The following is a 19347-nucleotide window of genomic DNA, read 5'->3' on the forward strand; positions in this document are numbered from 1 at the left end:
GGGTTAAACTTTTGACTCACCAACTCATGTGAAAAAACAACATGGCGCCAATCTCAGCGGAATTTGTCTTTGGGAGAAACGCCAACAAAACTACATCTGGTATGAAACCTAATTAAGTTTTTGCTTTGAAACCTATTTATGTCAAAAGACGAGAGTCTCTAGTTTCATCTGATGTGCCATTTTGAAAATGTCACCAATTTATTGCGAAATGGCATGCTGTTAAATACAATGACCACAGACGTGGACAATAGGGCTATTTTTTACCCTTAGAAATCCTATATTCACTGTGCATTATCACACTGAGAATCAATGGGTTCATCCAAAAGCTAAAAAAATAGCTTTCAGAGGCTTTATATGGAGTTGGGATTAAAAATAAATAAATAAATGAAAGGTTTCAGACTGTTCTGAAATCAGTGCAGACAGACAGCACACTGGAGGTTAAGTCATTCACTAATAGGGAGCAAGGGTGCATCATATTGCTTTCCTATGCAATTCACTCCAAACTTCCTGTCAAAAGTTCAGTTTCAGGCTGCAGATGATGTTTTGCACCACTCAACATGGTTGGCAGACATGTAGCAATGGTAATCAGCCCTTAGATTCAGAATGTATTATGCTAAATTTAATTTTAACATGGTTGGTAGTGATTGGACGATGCCATTGCATTGAATCAGAATTATTTTGCTAATTTCTGATTGGTAAAATTCTTCAGCTCTAGCTATCACGTGTTTGTTTGCCAGTGCAAAGAGAGAACATTGAGATTTTGTTGCCAAAGTAGAAAAAAACATTGTAACATAAAAGTCAAATCAAGTTAGAAAAAATGGAAAATGCACACAGCATTTGCGCTCGGGTCTCAGAAGGGTTAAGCTTGGGGATTTTGAACAGTTACGGTTACTGAACAGTTACTGGAAAATTATAAATATTATTTATTTTCAAAACTTTTTTTAAACTAACAATAAGTAAGTAGTTGATAACTCATACCACACTGTTTGTGCTTTGAACATAAATGATACCTTTAAATGAGCTGCATGTTGAGGAGGGATGTGCAATTACTTTCAAAGACTTTTGCCTGGCAGATGACAAAAAAGCAAAGACAAAAAAAGAAACAGAACAGAACAACTCAGAACACCTTAGCAACCGCATAGCAACGCCCTACCTTTGTGGTGGCGAGTTCTGTACACGCAAACGCATTTTTCCCAAAAAAAATGTAGGCACTATTTAGCCAGATTTCATGAACATTTCTTGGCTTTGGCAGCATTTTTGCAAAATGATATTACTTGATTTGTTGCATGTATAGCGATAATTCCAGGGTGAAATGTCCACTGTGTGGCATTAAAAGCGAGTTAAATTTCCTCCCAAACAGATGAGGTTTTTAAGGTTTATGCTCTATCAACTTATAAATCAATAAAACCTACCTCCTTACCTTTAACCTCACACCTGAATCTAGCAGATAGTGTCATAAAAAGCAAATGTGAGATGAAAAGCACATTTGCTTAAGCAACCACGTAATTATGTGGTGCTTCTATGAAACTTTCGGCTCACGTCTCGACTCGCATGCTCTTCAGGACTCGTACCCTGGACCTTTGCATCACAAGTGCAACACTCTATCAGTTGAGCTACCACACAACTTCATCACACTTGAATAAGCTTGAAAATGTAGGTGGTTTTGTAATAAAAGCATTCTTTTATTTAGTACTTAGATGTCATACAGTAGCATTGTGTAAGGAACAGGGTGGAAGGGGTTTATTATTTGAATAATCTTGCATTTTACTTGTCATTTGTGTGAACATGAATATACTGTATGTCACTGTTGTTGTAGCACCTCCAGTGTTCATTTCACCAGAAAACTGCCAGAAGACGTACAACTAGATGTGTAAAATGCAAAAATGTAGGTATAGTTGTGAGATTTGAAGAGACCAGGTTGGTACTATTGTTTTGTTGATGCTGGTTATACATAAACCTACACTTTACTACACTTTTGTTAATTACACAGCAAAATATTATTTTCCTTATTGATATTTGATTAGTGTGTATATATGAGTGGGAGGCACCTCATTGCCAAAACTGTAGAAATCTCTAATCTGTGCATGCACACTGTAATGGGAAAATTACACTAGCTATAATAATGTGGTCACAATTTGCACTAATGGCTGACCCTCTTCTTTTCCACCTCACTCAACCCTCTCTCTCTCTCTCTCTCTCTCTCTCTCTCTCTCTCTCTCTCTCTCTCTCTCTCTCTCTCTCTCTCTCTCTCTCTCTCTCTCCCTCCCTCCCTCTCTCTCTACCACTCTTGACTACATGATAACATCCTTGCAAATGATAGGTTCATTTTTATCATGGAAGGTAGCAACCTTGGCACTTGGACAAGGAAAAACAATCTTGCTAAGTGGCAGGTTTCTGCCCGCCTCTCTCTCTAACTCTTACTTTCCTTCTTTTTGTCTCTTTCTGTCTTTCTTCTGCCTCTCCTTATTGCCTGAGGTTTACAATCTACCAAAACAAACAAATAAACCAATAGTGGAGCAAGGCTGCTGCAAGAAACATAGAGAAAGAGGGATGGATGGAAGATAATAGCAGAATATTGAGAAAATGGAAAAATAGACTGTGGTTAAATGAGAGAAAGTCACAGTAGATGAAGTTGGTCCATACTGCAAAAAATTGTTGGTAAAGCTACATTTAAAACATACTAAACGTATTAGAAATAAGTTTGCCGAACTATAATCTGCTCTTAATTTAGAGTACTCAAAGGGATAGTAAATCCCAAAATTACTTTTTTTTTTTTCTCTCTTGTTTTTACTCACATCTTGTTCTGAACCCAAATGACTTTGGATTCATTAGGAAACACAAAAGGAGATGTTAGGCTGAATGCCTCAGTCACTATTTACTTTAATTGTATGAAATTAAAGATGCAATGAAAGTGAATGATGACTAAGGCTAATGTTCTGCCTAATATCTCCTTTTTATAGTTCCATGGAATAAAGTTGTATGGGTTTAAATGATGACAGATTAAAAAAAAGAAAAGGAAAATGGTGAACCATCCCTTTGATATACAGTCAAGTTATCTTGCTTTGAAGTAGTTTGCTACACTACAAGTTAATAGCAAAAAGTTGCAAAGTACAGTGAAGATATATAGTAGGATAAACAGTTTATATTATATACATAATTTATTATAGCAGTAGAAATACTGTTCTAAATATAGAACAGTATTTATCTGCATAAAAAAGAGGATCTGAGTTAGAGTGATGTATAACATAAATTTACATTTAGTAAAACTTAAAAATCACTATTTTAAATGACTAAATAAAAAACGTAATGATAAATAGTTGTATTTATTTACTCACTTCAAAAAACAACGTGTAATACAGGGGCAAAACTCTGAGTGATTCATATGAATCAGTGAATAATTCTTAATAACCATTTTGTTTAAATTAATAATCTAAACACACAATTTGCTCAAATACATTAAAATATATATATATATATATTATATATATTATAAATTACATCACAATTACATTGTAAATATGATTTAATTATAATAAGTTTAATAATAATTCATACATCCTTAATCAAAATTGATTAAAGAGAGTGTTTAAAGAATGTGTTTGATGAGTGCCTCAGCTTTGTTCACAAGGCAATTGTTACTTGGAAAGAATTCCTAGTAGCTGAAAAAACTAGGCTATTTTGAAAACCATAGACAGTGGTCATTGCTCGTCTCATTCGCACAAAAATGCACAGATTCCTTATTTCTGAAACTGCTTCGCAACAAACAGAAAAGCAAATCTGCATTAAATATTTGGACAATTTTCACTTGGATGTACAATAGGCTATTCTTACACATTGCCCTGCTGTCCTCTGATGGACTTCTCATTTACGTTTGTATAAATTACAGTTTTTTTTTTTTTTTTTTTTTGATTATTTGCTGATCCAGGAGCTCGTTTGACTGTTGCATTTGTGTAATGAACACCCTGCTTTTGAAGTTTGTAGCATTATTACTTTTAGTTAGTATGTCCTCAACATCATTGGGGATACATTGGAGATACTGTATATTGTTATGCAAGGCTTTAGCACAACAGAAAAAGCTCAGATCTCCTTAATCCTCCATTAAGCACAAATACACAGATGACACTTTGGCCCTGATAATACAAACTTGAGGCATCCACATTATAGGAGCAGCAGTGAAACGGGTTGAACTGTTTACATTTTAAACACACAGGGTCCAGCTTTGGATCAGCCCTAGATCTCTTTGTACTTTCATAATTCATTCACAGAAGCCCTGTGTCCTGGAACCTGTCGTTATATATTAATATTAATGTCCCAAAACAAACATCATCACCCTGCATGACTAGTCACTCTCAACACAACTGTTTACATGTCTCAGAACAGCTGGAATTGATGCAGGTTAATCTTAAATAGCCACACTGGTTGAAGGTCTTCTGAGATGCGTACTTGCAGAAATATAAAAACAACAGCAGTAGAACTTTAGCTCACTGCCCCTGTTGGTCCTCCATGTCTCTCAAACTGCACAGTGCGATGCTTAGGTGACAGGTTTGCCTGCCAGCTTTCAGTATCAAACAGCTGGAGATCTGTATGTGACCGTCATGCTAAAATGATTTAAAAAAAAAAAAAAAGTGTATTTTACGTGTTGATTCTGGCTTTTGTTTGTATTAAGCCAATATGAAACATTCTCAACCCATTTTACTTTCATAATATGATGTATTTACAGTTGAAGTCAGAAGTTTACATACACTTAGTTTGAAGTCATTAAAACTAATTTTTTAACCACTCCACAGATTTAATATTAGCAAACTATAGTTTTGGCAAGTTGTTTAGGACATCTACTTTGTGCATGACACAAATAATTTTTCCAACAATTGTTTACAGACAGATTGTTTCACATTTAATTGACTATATCACAATTCCAGTGGGGCCTTTTAAGTAGCTTGTAAAATTCCAGAAAATGATGTCAAGCCTTTAGACAGTCAGCCAATTAGCTTCTGATAGGAGGTGTACTGAATTGGAGGTGTGCCTTGGAGGTATTTTAAGGCCTACCTTCAAACTCAGTGCCTCTTTACTTGACATCATGGGAAAATCAAAATAAATCAGCCACAAAAAAATTGTGGACCTCCACAAGTCTGGTTCATCCTTGGAAGCAATTTCCAAATGCCTGAATGTACCACGTTCATCTGTAAAAACAATAGTATGCAAGTATAAACACCATGGGACCACGCAGCCATCATACTGTTCAGGAAGGAGACGCATTCTGTCTCCTAGAGATGAACGTAGTTTGGTGTGAAAAGTGCAAATCAGTCCCAGAAAAACAGCAAAGGACCTTGTGAAGATGCTGGAGGAAACAGGTAGACAAGTATCTATATCCACAGTAATACGAGTCCTATAGCGACATAACCAGGCTGCTCAGCATGGAAGAAGCCACTGCTCCAAAACTGCCAGACTACAGTTTGCAAGTGCACATGGGGACAAAGATCTTGAAGAGACATGCCCTCTGGTCTAAAGATTTTACTGTTTGGCCATAATGAAGGGTGAAGCTTGCAAGCTGAAAAACACCATCCCAACCATGAAGCAAAAGAAATAAAAGCTGAAATAAATCATTCTCTCTACTATTATTCTGACATTTCACATTCTTAAAATAAAGTAGTGATCCTAACTGACCTAAAACAGGGAATGTTTTCTACGATTAAATGTCAGGAATTGTGAAAAACTTTTAAATGTATTTGGCTAAGGTGTATGTAAACTTCTGACTTCAACTGTAAAACCTGGTCTCATAGAATCACATTACTATCCCTACATTTTTGCAAATCAATTTGTATGTGGCTCGTTATAGGTGTATGGCGAAATTCTTGGTGAAATAAATGCTAGATGTTCTCTTTCACAAAAATTATGAGTAAAATGGCATGTTGTTAGTTCATAAACAATACCTTTTTGCCCTGTTTCTCACTCTAAGCTATCTTATGATATCAACGTACTTTTATTGTAGTGCATGACTTACATTTTATGATTTGCATTATAGAACCAACTAGCAGTTGCGTTATTCATGTCACTTGTGCTTTTTCTGACACTATCGGTTAGGTTAAGTTTTGGGGTAGGGAGGTACGTTTTGTTGATTTAAAACTCAATAGAGCATTAACATTACAAACGTCATATGTTTGGGAGAAAATTGAACTCTCTTTTAGGGACACACAGTGGACATTTTACATTGGAAATGCTGTAATACGTGTAAGGAGCCACGTAGCATAATTTTTCAAAAATGTCAACACTTTTGGGGGAACTATCCCTTTAATCAACAACATTGTCTTCTCGAAATCTCAATGATTGCCTAAGGTTTTGCCCCAAGTTCTTTTTCAGACTTATTGTCCTTCTCGTCTCCTATTTTGAGGACCCCTTAACAGAACACTTGTCCCAATGGTGTAGTAACACAACTGACATGACTAGCACTTGATTAATTAAAACATTTGATTTAGTTTTTCGTTTGTCGAAAAACATTCTGCTAGAAGTTCCTCAAAAACCAGACTCGGGACCACTCTATGACCTGCATCCCCATTAATGGTTGTCTCACCTTCTCCACCCTTCTTTGGCAGCATTTACAGTCAGGCTTCTTTAAAGTATGTCAAATTACATTCCTCCAGTCGTCAGCCAACCTGAGCGAACATCAATCTTAGACCACTATGATGTCCTCTCCACCTTTGCCAGAGTCTTTCTCCTTGGGCCAACCATCTGGCCACACACATCCACTAATCAAACTGGGGTCTAGAGTGGCATCTCCTCGTGGTGGAAGCGAGACATTGGCAAATGACAGTTAAAGGAAGCATTTATCTTGTCTTTGCAATAAGCTACAGGGACATCCAAATATCCCGTCGGTCTTGACGCATTTGAGCGCTTATGTGGACAGTGCGAGGACTGGTGTGGCGCAATGATTAATGGCTCAATTTCCTCTCCCACTTTTTAAAGTGGATTGTCAATTTGCTCTCTTTGATTTGGAGACGTCTCATCTATGGAGTGGACGGGGAGACAATGTAAAAGAGTGTGGATGAACAATTTGATTACAATTATCGAGATGACAGCCCAACTATGAGGGGGACTTAATTTTGATTTCTCGCTTCTGGTTTTTGCTTCTGAGCTTGGTTGGGGAAAATAAAAGACTTCAATTTAAAGCACAAAAAACCTGTAGAATGTAACCAGAGGACATCTTAGTGACATGTCGTATCATTTCAGAAATATATATATATATATATATATATATATATATATATATATATATATATATATATATATACAGTATACAGCATGTCTATAGGACAGACACATCAGGACACTCCGCACTACAGAGAGGAGGTAGAATGTTCGGCTGACAGTCACGCAAAAGATATGCTGTGTATCTACGCAGCCATATGCTCTCTTGGCTCAGCTTTGAGATCAGGCAGTGGGCCCAGGGAAGAGTATGGGAACACAACTGGCAATGTTCTCTTGTGGTTTCAATTTGAAGATGCCAGCTTGTTCAGTGCCAATTTAACCCTGCTGCCCTCATTATTAAAGGCAAAGAGGAAAAAGAGGGGCACAACAAAAGAAAATTGAGTAGTGCATTAAAGTATGGAGAGAAAAGAAGGTGTACAAATACAACAATTGTCTTTTTGTGCGTAGACATTGCAAACGTACAATTGCAAAACTTATAACAAACCCAATTAGCCAAAAACGAAACTAGGGATGGGAATCGTAGGGAGTTTAGTGATTCCAGTTCTGATTCCTCTCAACGATTCTGGTTCCTTAACAGCTGCATTGCCGTTTCTTTTAGAACTTTTGAGGAAGAAATATTTGGAAATGAGAAATGCAATTAATATTGGATTTACTGCCCTTAGCAGCCTGTTACCAAATTTTATAATTTCATATTTAACACAACAGATTCATGCAGAAGGTGATTACAGACTAATTGAGATATTTTACTCATTCTTAATTTTTGTTATAAAATCCCACTAATTTACAACACAACTCTCAATATTGTTGTATCAGCAACCATCCAGTAGACTAATTACAGATTTACTTCTCAAGATCCTTAAGGATACATTTAACAGTAACATTTCTTGGTTTATTTTGAGTCGGACATAACAAAAGGAATGACTGGTGGTTCAAGATATTCACTAAAAAGATGCGATTGATAATAATCATGTTTTGCGCTGTAGTTTCAAAATGCCCGGCTCATAATAGTCATTCCTTTGGAAATCAGACTTCACTAGTCACAATTTATGTTTTGTGCTGTAGAGTCAAAAGAATCAACTCATACAAGTCCTTCCTTTTTAAATTAGACTACACTGGTCTTTTGTTTGTTTGTTTGTTTGTTTGTTTGTTTGTTTTTGTTTTTGTATTTTTAATGGAACTGGTTCTTGGTTTCCAACCATAACGATAACTGACCGAATTAGGGAAAATCCAACTAGTGCCATCGAGGGCAGCCTTTTAGAGGGTCTGGTTGCTTATTCCTCTAGTTTACCACTTGAAAGTTAACAGATAGAGCTCAAGAGGGCTGGACATGAGTCTGTCAACTCTACCTAGATTGTTTTCTGTGGTATTTTCCTAAAAGTGTTCCATTATCCTCTGTTACTTCAACATGCACTTCTTTGTTATCCTGTTTGTTATTGGGTCATGAGTCCATTGTCTCTGTCTGATTGTTTGTTAGGCTGGGACCTTGGAGTATCCTGGCACTGGCACTGATAGAATGGACGCAAAACAGTGACCCACTCCAATTTGGCAAACAAGCATAAAGAGATACACTGAGCATTTGGGAACTGGGCCTTTGTCAAATTCGGTTTCTTTAGGAGTCAATTCTCAGCGGCTTGATAATCTGTCATTTCCCCCCATATTTTCCCTCTTTTTTTCTGATAAGCTCCCCTTCTTTCCCTTGCTTTTTGTGCTCACTTCACTCTCCATGTGCTCCTCCTTTCCTCTTGGCTCTCATTTCCTTATTATTCCTCTGTTCCGTGCTCCTCACTCAGAGCTGTAGTCACCACAGAGATTATATGACAAAGTCATTTTCCATTAAAATGAAGATAAAAGTCTCGAGGCTCCAGCGTTCCACCAGAGAACATCCCTCCCCCCGACTTGCTGTGCACCCTGGGGGCCAGTCATTCAGTTTGTCATGAACCTGCTCCAGGCGGCTCTTTCCCTCACCCACAGTTAACCTGAAGGGCGGCGCTGACACCTCGCTCTGACTGCCAATGAGAGCCTCCAAGTTTGCCACTCAGAAGCTGACAAATGTGAAACTCCTCAAAGCGCTCTTTAAACTATAGCAGAGGCTAAACGGGAGTCAAGAGAAAGAGAGAATTGAAGTGTCTTCTTGGTTTCTCTTCCTTCTAGACAGTGCCTCTATCCCACTCTCTTTCCGTGGCTCACGTCTTGAATGCTTGTTGCTCAACTTTTTGAAATGCAAATCGGTCTCCTGTGAAAATGATCTTTGAAACACTTCTAACAATTCAACACCAAAGGAAGACATGAACAAATCCTGCTACCTGTTTCAAAAGGCCAAACCTGCCATTCGCATCCCTCTGTTGTTCCTAATATGAAAGAGGAAAAAGTTGTGAACAATATGACTCCCTGACAGGTTTATTTAAGGCAGTGTTCAACCCATAAAATAGACGTGGTAAAATGGGTGGATTTCGCATCACTATTGAGCTTGTGAAAAAGGCAGAATGATGATCAAGTTCAGTTACACTAGCTATTAATTCAAAGTGTCAGTGGTGCTTTGATGAAGCACTTTGTTTAAGTGATCAAGGAGTCAGCCCAGTTGAGCTAACCTTTTGTTGTTTGATGTGGACTGACCATGGGTAGCAATCTGTATTGTCAGAATTAGTCAAGGTAAAAATGGCAATTAAATAAAAAAATACAAATCAAAAGCTGGTTTTACACCATCAGGCCGAATGGTTATCGTTGATAATCCGTGTCATTCTGTAGCATTTTGGGCTCATTGGCATAGTTACAGTTTTAGTTTTAGGATTAGTTCACCCCAAAATGAAAATCCCCTCATGATTTACTTATCTTTAAGCCATCCCAGCTGTGTATGACTTTCCTTCTTCAGCAGAACTGAAGTGAAGATTTTTATAAGCACATTTCAGCTCAGTTTGTCCATACAATGCCTGTAAATGGGTGCCATCAGGCTGCTGGCTGTTTGACGGTCCAAAAGGCATATTTAGGCAGCATAAAAGTAATCCACACGACTCCATTCAGAAGCAAATTGATAGGTTTGTGTTAAAAAGTAATTGAACATTTAAACTGTATTAACTAGAAATAAAAATAGCTTCCTGCCAGCATGGACGTAAGCGCAATGGCGCGTTCACGCGAGAAGTCAGAAGCGCGTGCTTTGTGTACAACAGAGGAATGAACGTCACGCGGGAGTTGGTTAATTTCAAACAGAAACACAGCACTGGGCGGAAGAAACGATTTAAAGTTAAAAACATTTTAATTCTCGATTTGTTTCTTAAACCAACCTATCGGTTTGCTACAGAAGACATTAACTGATTGACTGGAGTCATGTGGATTACTTTAATGCTGCCTAAATATGCCTTTTGGACCATCAAACAGCCAGCAGCCTGATGGCACCCATTTACAGGCATTGTATGGACAAACTGAGATGAGCTGAAATGGGCTTATAAAAATCTTCACTTCGGTTCTGCTGAAGAAAGAAAGTCATACACATCTGGGATGGCTTAAAGGGAAGTAAATCATGAGAGAATTGTCATTTTTGGGTGAACTAACCCTTTAAAAACAATAATTCATAAATGGCTAGTCAAATTTTGTCTTGCGACTCTGATTGAATTCTGCATAATTAATATTTAAGGTTTCTTATTCAGGCAGAGAAAGGGCCTTGGAGTTATGCTCCAAATTTTTTATCTCATTTGACCAACTTTGAATACACTTTAAACCTAAATGGCTCCCCAAAGGCACTGCAAAGGAAAGCCATCGAGAGTTCTTGTTCGGCAGAAAATATTCTCTTCCACAATTCGCTGCAGGCTGGAGGAAATTTTGCAAGACAGATCCTTTTTGAATATGTGCCCCAAGTCATTAGCAAAGACCTCCATCATACTTGGTTTCTGCCATGGTCCCCACAGGTGCTCTTAAATCCTGCGTTACACCAATTTCTAGTAGTTTCAGAAATGGATATTAGTCAGAGCGTCTCCGCTGAACTGCACTAAAAGTGCTTAAACCAACACTCAGACATTATCAAGAACCAGACGTTATAAAGCGGTACGGTCAGCTTCATTCCTCTACTCGGAGCTCACCATCACTTCCAATCTATGTAACCCTGGGGTTCCTTAAGGTCAGCTTGGTCCACCAGTCAGTGAGAGAGTCTAAGGTGTGAACAGACATAAGAGGAATTGAGAATGAGGGAGGAAAAGGCAATAAGCTTACCAGAGTCCACTGCTGAGATGAACTACAGCACTTGGGTGTTGGAGCCAAAGTTATGTTTTGTGCTGAGTGACGTATTAATATTCTGATTAACTTGGTTATGATTATACTCTGATATGATACTAACAGTTATGAAATATGTAAATATGGATGAATGTTGTTCATTTAAAATTCAAATTTACTCTTATTGCTTTTGTTTTATGATAAACAATATGGTGGATGTGTTGGACACACACCCTAATGTTGTCAGGAGGGCAGTTAGTCACCTCCAACCTTGGTCTTCTTCAAACAAGAAATGCATTGTAGCAAGGCCATGTGTACAGCCATACAGTTGTTGATGACATTCACTGGATTGTTATTTCATTAGGATTTTTGTTTCCCTTACAAAGTAACGAATAAACATTAAGGACAGAATTTGGTTTGTTGGATTAGAAATGAAAGCGAGTCAACCACATGAGTACACCTTAAACTTTTACAAGTGAGTTGGTAGCGCTTATTTGGGAAGGCCAGTATTGGAAAGGCCCATATGGTCCAGTAGGGATGGGACAATATATAGAATTCCAAAATATCTCGAACTGTAATAAATGACAAAACATATAGAGGCAAAATTCCAAAAATTCAAAATTCGACAGTTTAAGTGAGCATGTTTGATGAGTGCCTCGACTTCATTGAAGCGTTCACAATATAATGTGACAAATGTAGTGTTTTGTGACACTACAGTGCTACTAATTGGAAAATGTAGTTCATTTTTGGAAAAGCTACACTACTGAAAATTTTTGTTTAGTTAGTAGTGTCATTACTTTTAGTTAGTTACTTTCTTTAAAAGGTTTTTTTTTTTTTTTTTGCATATTTCTCCTCCTTTCATAAGTCCTCATCCAAAGAAAGTCAGTGATAGTGCTGTTAACATAAAAGTGACATATGTTGTCTCGGCACTCTAGAAGCCCAAGCACAAGTTCTCCTCATGATTTTCTCAAATGAAATCACTGGTGCATAAAATGAGTTCTGTCTTTAAACTGATCTCAGTATTGAGGCTCAAGTAACTCTTGTGCATGTGAATGTTGTCGTAAGTGCTCGACCAGTGGTTACGCAGCAATACGATGCAGTATCTGCCACTTGTCAGAGAAAAAGATGAAGTTGATATTGCGTGCTGATTGGTTGTAGGAGTCGATATGCCATTCACCCCTCAGGGCTGTGCAGTCTGCCTCCTGACAGCTGCTCAGTGGGCAGTCTGAACACTTTACGAATACCCCAAAGCGACGGATGAACAATGGTCATCATCAGGTCATCTAAAAACATCCGCAGCTCTTGTATCTCTGCTTCAAGATGGATGGGTTGCTCATACTAATGTTCAAACCTCTCAACATGGCCCTTGTTCTTTCATGACAAGGGCTTTTGGCTTCGGAAAACACTCGCTACCTTTATATGACAGTTTTTTTTTTTTTTTGGTTTGAAATTGAGTACTCTCAATTTTATGAGGACTGGTGAGGAAAGCAGGTCAATTTTATAACACCTGAGAGGAAGTAAAACTTGGTAGGCATGGATACATTTGGTTTTAGTACAATTTAATAGGGCTGATAACATCAAGTGTGAGATGTAACCTGTTTATCTTCTAGCTAATAAGGCCTGGCTGTTGAGTTGTCAGCCCAAGGTTATCCACTCATCCACATAAGGTTATTCACTCATCTGTAGTTTGATCAAAGATTTCTTTTTAGCAACTTTATTGATATTCCAGTGTCATGAGCCTGATTCGAACTTGATTTGCCCTCATGAGTACCAAAGCTCTGGCATGATCAAGTTCTGTGACTCAAATGATGCCCTTTACACTATGTACTCTGCCATCTAGTGGATACATCTTCAAAGTATACAACTGTCTCAAATGCAACATAACAAAAAATGTTTGCTACTCAGAATCATTAGCCATTTTTCAGCCAAAGGAAGTGACGTTTCAAATGCACATCTTGTGTTGTTGCTATTTAGCAAGTTAGCCTACCTCAGTGCAACACGTATATCTCAAAAAACGAACATATTCACACAGCATGGGGTTATGGTAAAGCGTTCAACTTATTCAACATGTCTTCACAGAAGTTTAGCTAGTTGCTACATTCACCATTATTACAATTGTTTTGACAGGCCAGCATTGCGACCAGGTAACCCCACCCTTTCCGCTATTTAGGGCAAGCAGCGACCAGTAAGTGCATGAGATGTCCAACATTCACACGCAGGACTCTTCCTTTGGTTTAATTTTTCAGCATGAACACTACTTACACTATTTACACACAAAATGGCGTAGAGTGCAGCTAAGAATAAACATTTTGTCCTATCAGATACCTCAGCTGAGTTTTGATGAAATTGGTTGTTCTTTTCTATTCAAGGGCCAAGCACCACAGATCTGTATCTATTAGTTGTCTTCTTTTTCTACTTAGACTCCCAGTCAGAGGAAGAATTATAAGGCAGCCCATAGATCTTTCTGGTAAAAAGTTGTGAAATTTGGCACACTGGTAGGGGAGAGTCTGAACATTCCTCGTTGCAAATTTAGAGTCTCTCATTTAAACTCTTTAGCGCCACCGATAGTTCAAAATTGCAGCTATGTTTATGCTTAATAAAGGGAAAGTTTCCTTTGGCTCATGCCAAGTTGGTTGCAATTTCCACCTGTCTAAATTTCACGTAACACATCAACGAATTTGAAGGTGAGCATGCTAAAGAGGTTGTGAAGCTATTTATTGGCAACGCTTTGGCTTATTGAAAAGAAACTTGGTATATGTCATAGCCATCATGTTCTGAGTCTACCTGAGCAGTTTCAGCGCAGCAGCATGTCCTTGTCAAGAAATGTATTTAAAAAAACTATTTTTGCTTATAATTTCTGAATAGTTTGACCCAATCATGAAACCTGTCTCTTTAGATTTCTCAGAGCATACAGAGTTGAACGAGACCCAATGTTCCTATGTTGGTCATATTGGGCATCGGTCATTTAGAGTTGCCATGTTTTTCAAACGCATTGGCAAATCGTTACGAAAACATTTTTTATTTTTTTATATTTTTCACTAGTGTTGAAAAAATTATAATAATAAAAAAACAAAATGCTTATAACTTTTGAATAAATTGTCATGAGACTAGTCTATTCAGATTTAATGTGTCATCTCAACTACATTGAGACCAGTTTTGCCATGGCTGAACATACTTTCTGTTTGAATTCCATCGAAAACCTACTTTTTCAAACTCTTTTTATAGTGCTAATCGGATCCTCTCCAAATTCAGGTCAAATCATCTTCAGACCATGCTTGCCGAATGTTATTAAAAACTTTTTGATAGGTCAAACTGTTCATGTGTAATGCATAACCAATTTTGATGGCAAGATACCATAAAGGCACGTGTCATTGCGACAATGTCCGGACAATACAATATAAAGTTGATGACTACGCAACCTATTGGTCAAAATGAATAAGCAGTTTTATTCACTCTATTAATGGCTTTAAACCACCTTGATCATACCATCTCTGGTGATCATTTTAGGCAATCAAATAATATTGCTATTGTTGCCGTTGATGTGTTTGGCCCTGTAATTGTTGTTTGCAGCTATATTTATGTTATTTTTATTTATTTTTTTTACCTTTTTTTTTTATTTTGTATTATTTTTAGTTTTTTGTTAACTTGATATTATCCGTATGTTTAGACTTTGAAGGACAAAGTTCTTAAAATTTCTTGTTTTTATTTTGTTGTAGGAGATTGCGGCCTACTTGATAACATTTGAAAAACATGAAGAGTGGCTGACGACCTCACCCAAAACCAGGTAAGATGATACTGAGAACAGAAAATTAACTGAAAAGCTGTCCAGCTGCCATGTCTGTACAGACAGATAATGGAATATTAATGACTATTTGTAATGCAAGATGTGGCCAGGTCTCTTAGCTTAATGCTGTCTTTGCTCACCAATGTCATTAATGTGGGTGGTAATGTTGTGAGATCATAGAAGATCACCCAATCTGTGATAAGGGCTCAGCTTGAAATGACAGTTTTACGTGATTTACGCAGCAGATATAATGAAAAACCTTTTCACTTTTATTGGCAGTTTCTATATCTACCCTGAGAGATAACAACTGTGATATATTCTTGAATGCAGATTACAATAATATGCAATATGTTATATACTGTATAAAGCACATCGGAAAACCACAGCTTCGTTTCAGATGGTTTTTCACTTTAATCTGTTCTGAAATTTGTTCTAAACTTTAAAGCTCCAAACGTGTCCAGTACAAATATTTACAGTGAATTTATAAAGAGGGGTATGTAATTCAATTTAATAGTAACACAAGGAGTTCATGAGTAAAGCTGAATGCTGTTAAATCCGACAGTATCAAAGAGAGTAATTTTGCATGCTTATCTGGGGCGGTCCAGAAAGATAAGGTTGGATTTGTTCATACACAGAAAACTGTGGAAAGGGCAAGACAAATCAAGGGAAAATAAAATAAGTGTGGCAGACAAATGACCCCAGGGTTTTGGGCCTAAGAGTTGTTTACATGACTTGGTGAACAGAGGTTACCTGGCTGGCAGCTGGACCTGTCATTCACAAAATGTTTGTATACACACAAGCACACATTTGTCAGTACAGCGAGCGTGAGAGGGAAATCAGATCTGCTTTGTGGCACACAACAAATTCCACTCATTTCAGAGCCTGCTTGTTTTAGAAACAACCAGTTTTTTTGTCTAATGCTATTTAGTGATTCAGCTCTGATATCCATTGACGTGATATCCAGTGACTCATCATAAGACTTTTTTTTCTGTTGAGGTAATGTTTTTTTATTTTTATTTTTTTATTTTTTTTTATTATGAAGACTCAGACATGCATAACTATCCAATATACTTTAAAGTATACTGTATGTATATAAAATAAGGCTAAAATAATCGAACGTACGCTTATTTTCAGGTCAACTCTGCCCAGCAACCACACTTAATGTTATGTTTTTTTATTAACATTTCTGCAGATAAAAAAATTAAATAATAAGGTTAGCTTTAGGGATGCATCGAATGAAAAATTTTGGCCGATACCGATTTTAACAAACGTATATGCTGATACCGATATTAAGCCTCTTGCTCACCTTATTTTGTCATCAAACATTGGATGGAATTTAGTGGTGCCTGCTAAGGTGAGCAGTAGAGATGCACCGATATGCAAATTTTTGGCAGGCACCAATTATAACAAAAAACCATAGGCCAATACCGATACAAATGCCGATATTGTGCCACCTATTCACCTTATTTTGTGTAGATGATATTGAGTGGTGCCTGCTATGGTGAGCATTAGGAATGCATCGATATACAATTTTTTTTTATCAATACCAATTATAACAAAAAACTATCGGCCGATACCGATATTGTGCCATTTAACTCACCTTAATTTGTCATCATGTCACAGTTTTGCTTAGGAATTATGCATAAAAAAAAAAAAGTATTTCCATAGAACATGGATTGAAAGTTTGAATCGATTTTAAGAAAAAACTATAGGCCGACACCGATACTGATGCCAATTTTCCACTTACCTCTTTTTGTGATCAGATCACTAAAAGATAAATAAAATATATAATTAAAATAAATATTATTAACTTTATAAATACAATAAATGTATGTAATTAATTATAAATAAACCATCAGTTTTTCATATCTGTGTTTTAATGATCGATATGCCAGTGGTTTTTAGCTTGGTCAGTAATTGGCCAATAACTATTGGTGGCCGATACATCAATGCATTTCAATTCACTAACATCAATTATAAAAATAATTATTATTGTTAAGTTATTAGCATGTTAAATATATACTTAACCTATATTCCTTTTTTTTTTTTTTTTTTTTGAGAGAGAGAGAGAGAGAGAGAGAGAGAGAGAGGCAGGCAGATGACTGCATTATATGGGTCACATGAGAAAAGTGCATCCAAATAAGCTTTACAATGAAGCGTTAATGATATGATCACAGTGTGTGACAGCGCGAGCGCTCAGAGCAGCAGGAAAGAGACTGCCGGGCAACTGTCCCCTACAAACACACAAACATGTAAACACAAGTGTTCCCACTGATTGTCACGCACACAGAGTCACAAACACATAGAAACGCCTACACACATGCGTAGAATCAGATACACACATGCACAGCCTCTCACCGCCCCCAGCCTGCCTTTACATAATGGCACTGATTTTAGTCTGCAATTTGCCATGGCTGTTTAGTACAGCGAGTGCTTCCCTGCTCTTAATGAAGCCGGTGTGACTCCAGGCTGTCTTCAGGGGTCACAACCAGTGTAAGCTCACACTGCAAGCGACGAATGGAGTTATGAAGCTGACACAGCTGCCTACACACATATACATTCAGTAGACTCGTAATACAGCTAAAGCAACAAAAGCATTGTTACGATTGTGTCATTGCATTCATTTGAACAGAATGCTCTGTTGTGGTGGTAATTTTGAAGGTTTGTTCATTATAGCACATCTCGGGGCAATTAATTTGTTTTTCATAATACTGATTCTAAAGGACAGCTTTTGATGTAAATGTACTTTTTTGTTGGTATTTGTAAATTTGTGGTGGTATTCCTTCAGTGCTGTTAATTTTAGACGCATAATGCTGCGCTTCTGTGCATTAGACAAGTTTATCATGCAGGCATTTTGCCTTTGTTTATTTTTATTCTCAAATCTGTTCCGGCATGTGCTTCTCTGTTTGGGTACATGTGAATATTAACCTTTGTATTCCTGGCAAATTTTGGCACAGCTACTGCTGCGTATGTGTGTGCGTGCGCAGTTGCAACTAAAGATGCTCCAATGGTCTACAAAATGGCATGCAGTGGCATTTATGTTCCCCACCATTCTGTTTTTGCAGCGGGGCTCTGACAACTCCCTCGAACGCAACAGTTAGTTTCCGGAAGTAAAAATCGTATTAATTTTTTCCATTAACAAATTCAAGGTGCACTCAGTAACTTTTTGTTTGTGTCATCTTGGACTTGCAGTGACACCTAGTGGTGTGGATGCAGCATCATTCAAAATCAACAGTTTTCAGTTACAGATGCCATTGTAAAAATTCACTATACACAATGAGCCATGATTCATTTAAGGCAGATGCTATTTGCACCCTGGTGCAAATAATGGTATATGCTATTTAAACCCCAGTGCAAATAGTGGCAGATATTATTTTCACCCCAGCCCTGGTGCAAATAATGGTAGATACTAATGGCACCCTGGTGCAAATAGTGTCAGATACTATTTGCACCCATATTTAAATACTAACATACAGTATATGGGCATCACTGCAGTGTGTTTATTGTGTTTATTTAGAGTCCCACAGACACATTAACCCCTACCCCTAAACCTAACCTTAACCTTACCTTAGAAAAAATAACTTTGGTTTTACTACAGTAACATGGTTTCACACGGGAACGAGAGCGATCGACAGACCTCGCCTCCAAATCAAACCCTTCTCTACACTCCCCGACATTCACCGTGACCAAATCACTGCGATAAAATCAACATTTATATTTATTTTTATCTATTATTTTAAGTAGTACTAAAGGAAATATTAAGAGTGGAAACAGGAAATCGGATTGAAAAATGCGTGGGACAAAACGCGGTCGCTAGTACAACAGTACACAGTCACACAGCGTCTTTACACCCCATGCCACTGCAGACATATATTGGTTTATTTGTCATATATTTCTGTGGTTCCACCAGACTATTGAGGTGCAAATAGCTTGCCTGTGTGGCAGATGCTATTTACACCGGGGTGCATATAGACACTACGTTAATTTAATCCATGAGTGTAAGTGTCCAATAACAAGACGGTTATAGAGATTAAGCGAGTAGTATTCAGCTGGTCATGTGATTCTAAAATGGCAGCCCCCATGACGGCGCCCTGCCCCATGTAGAATAAAACAGCTTTTATAAGGTTACTGATGTGAGTCCTCATCTCATGTAGGTTTTC

At 37.5% G+C, this 19347-nt stretch overlaps 1 protein-coding gene across 2 annotated transcripts in view; it reads left to right on the forward strand.

Annotated features, from left to right (window-relative positions):
• Positions 1-19347, forward strand: part of LOC127427844 (calmodulin-binding transcription activator 1-like) — a 474573-nt gene that overhangs the window by 256854 nt on the left and 198372 nt on the right. For both annotated transcript variants that reach the window (XM_051675672.1, XM_051675673.1), the window contains one exon: positions 15120-15187. In XM_051675672.1, the coding sequence (XP_051531632.1) occupies positions 15120-15187 (68 nt within the window). The remainder of the gene's footprint in view (positions 1-15119; positions 15188-19347) is intronic.

This window comes from Myxocyprinus asiaticus, chromosome 37 (genome assembly GCF_019703515.2).
Source record: "Myxocyprinus asiaticus isolate MX2 ecotype Aquarium Trade chromosome 37, UBuf_Myxa_2, whole genome shotgun sequence".
In the NCBI taxonomy this organism is placed as follows: Eukaryota; Metazoa; Chordata; class Actinopteri; order Cypriniformes; family Catostomidae; genus Myxocyprinus; species Myxocyprinus asiaticus.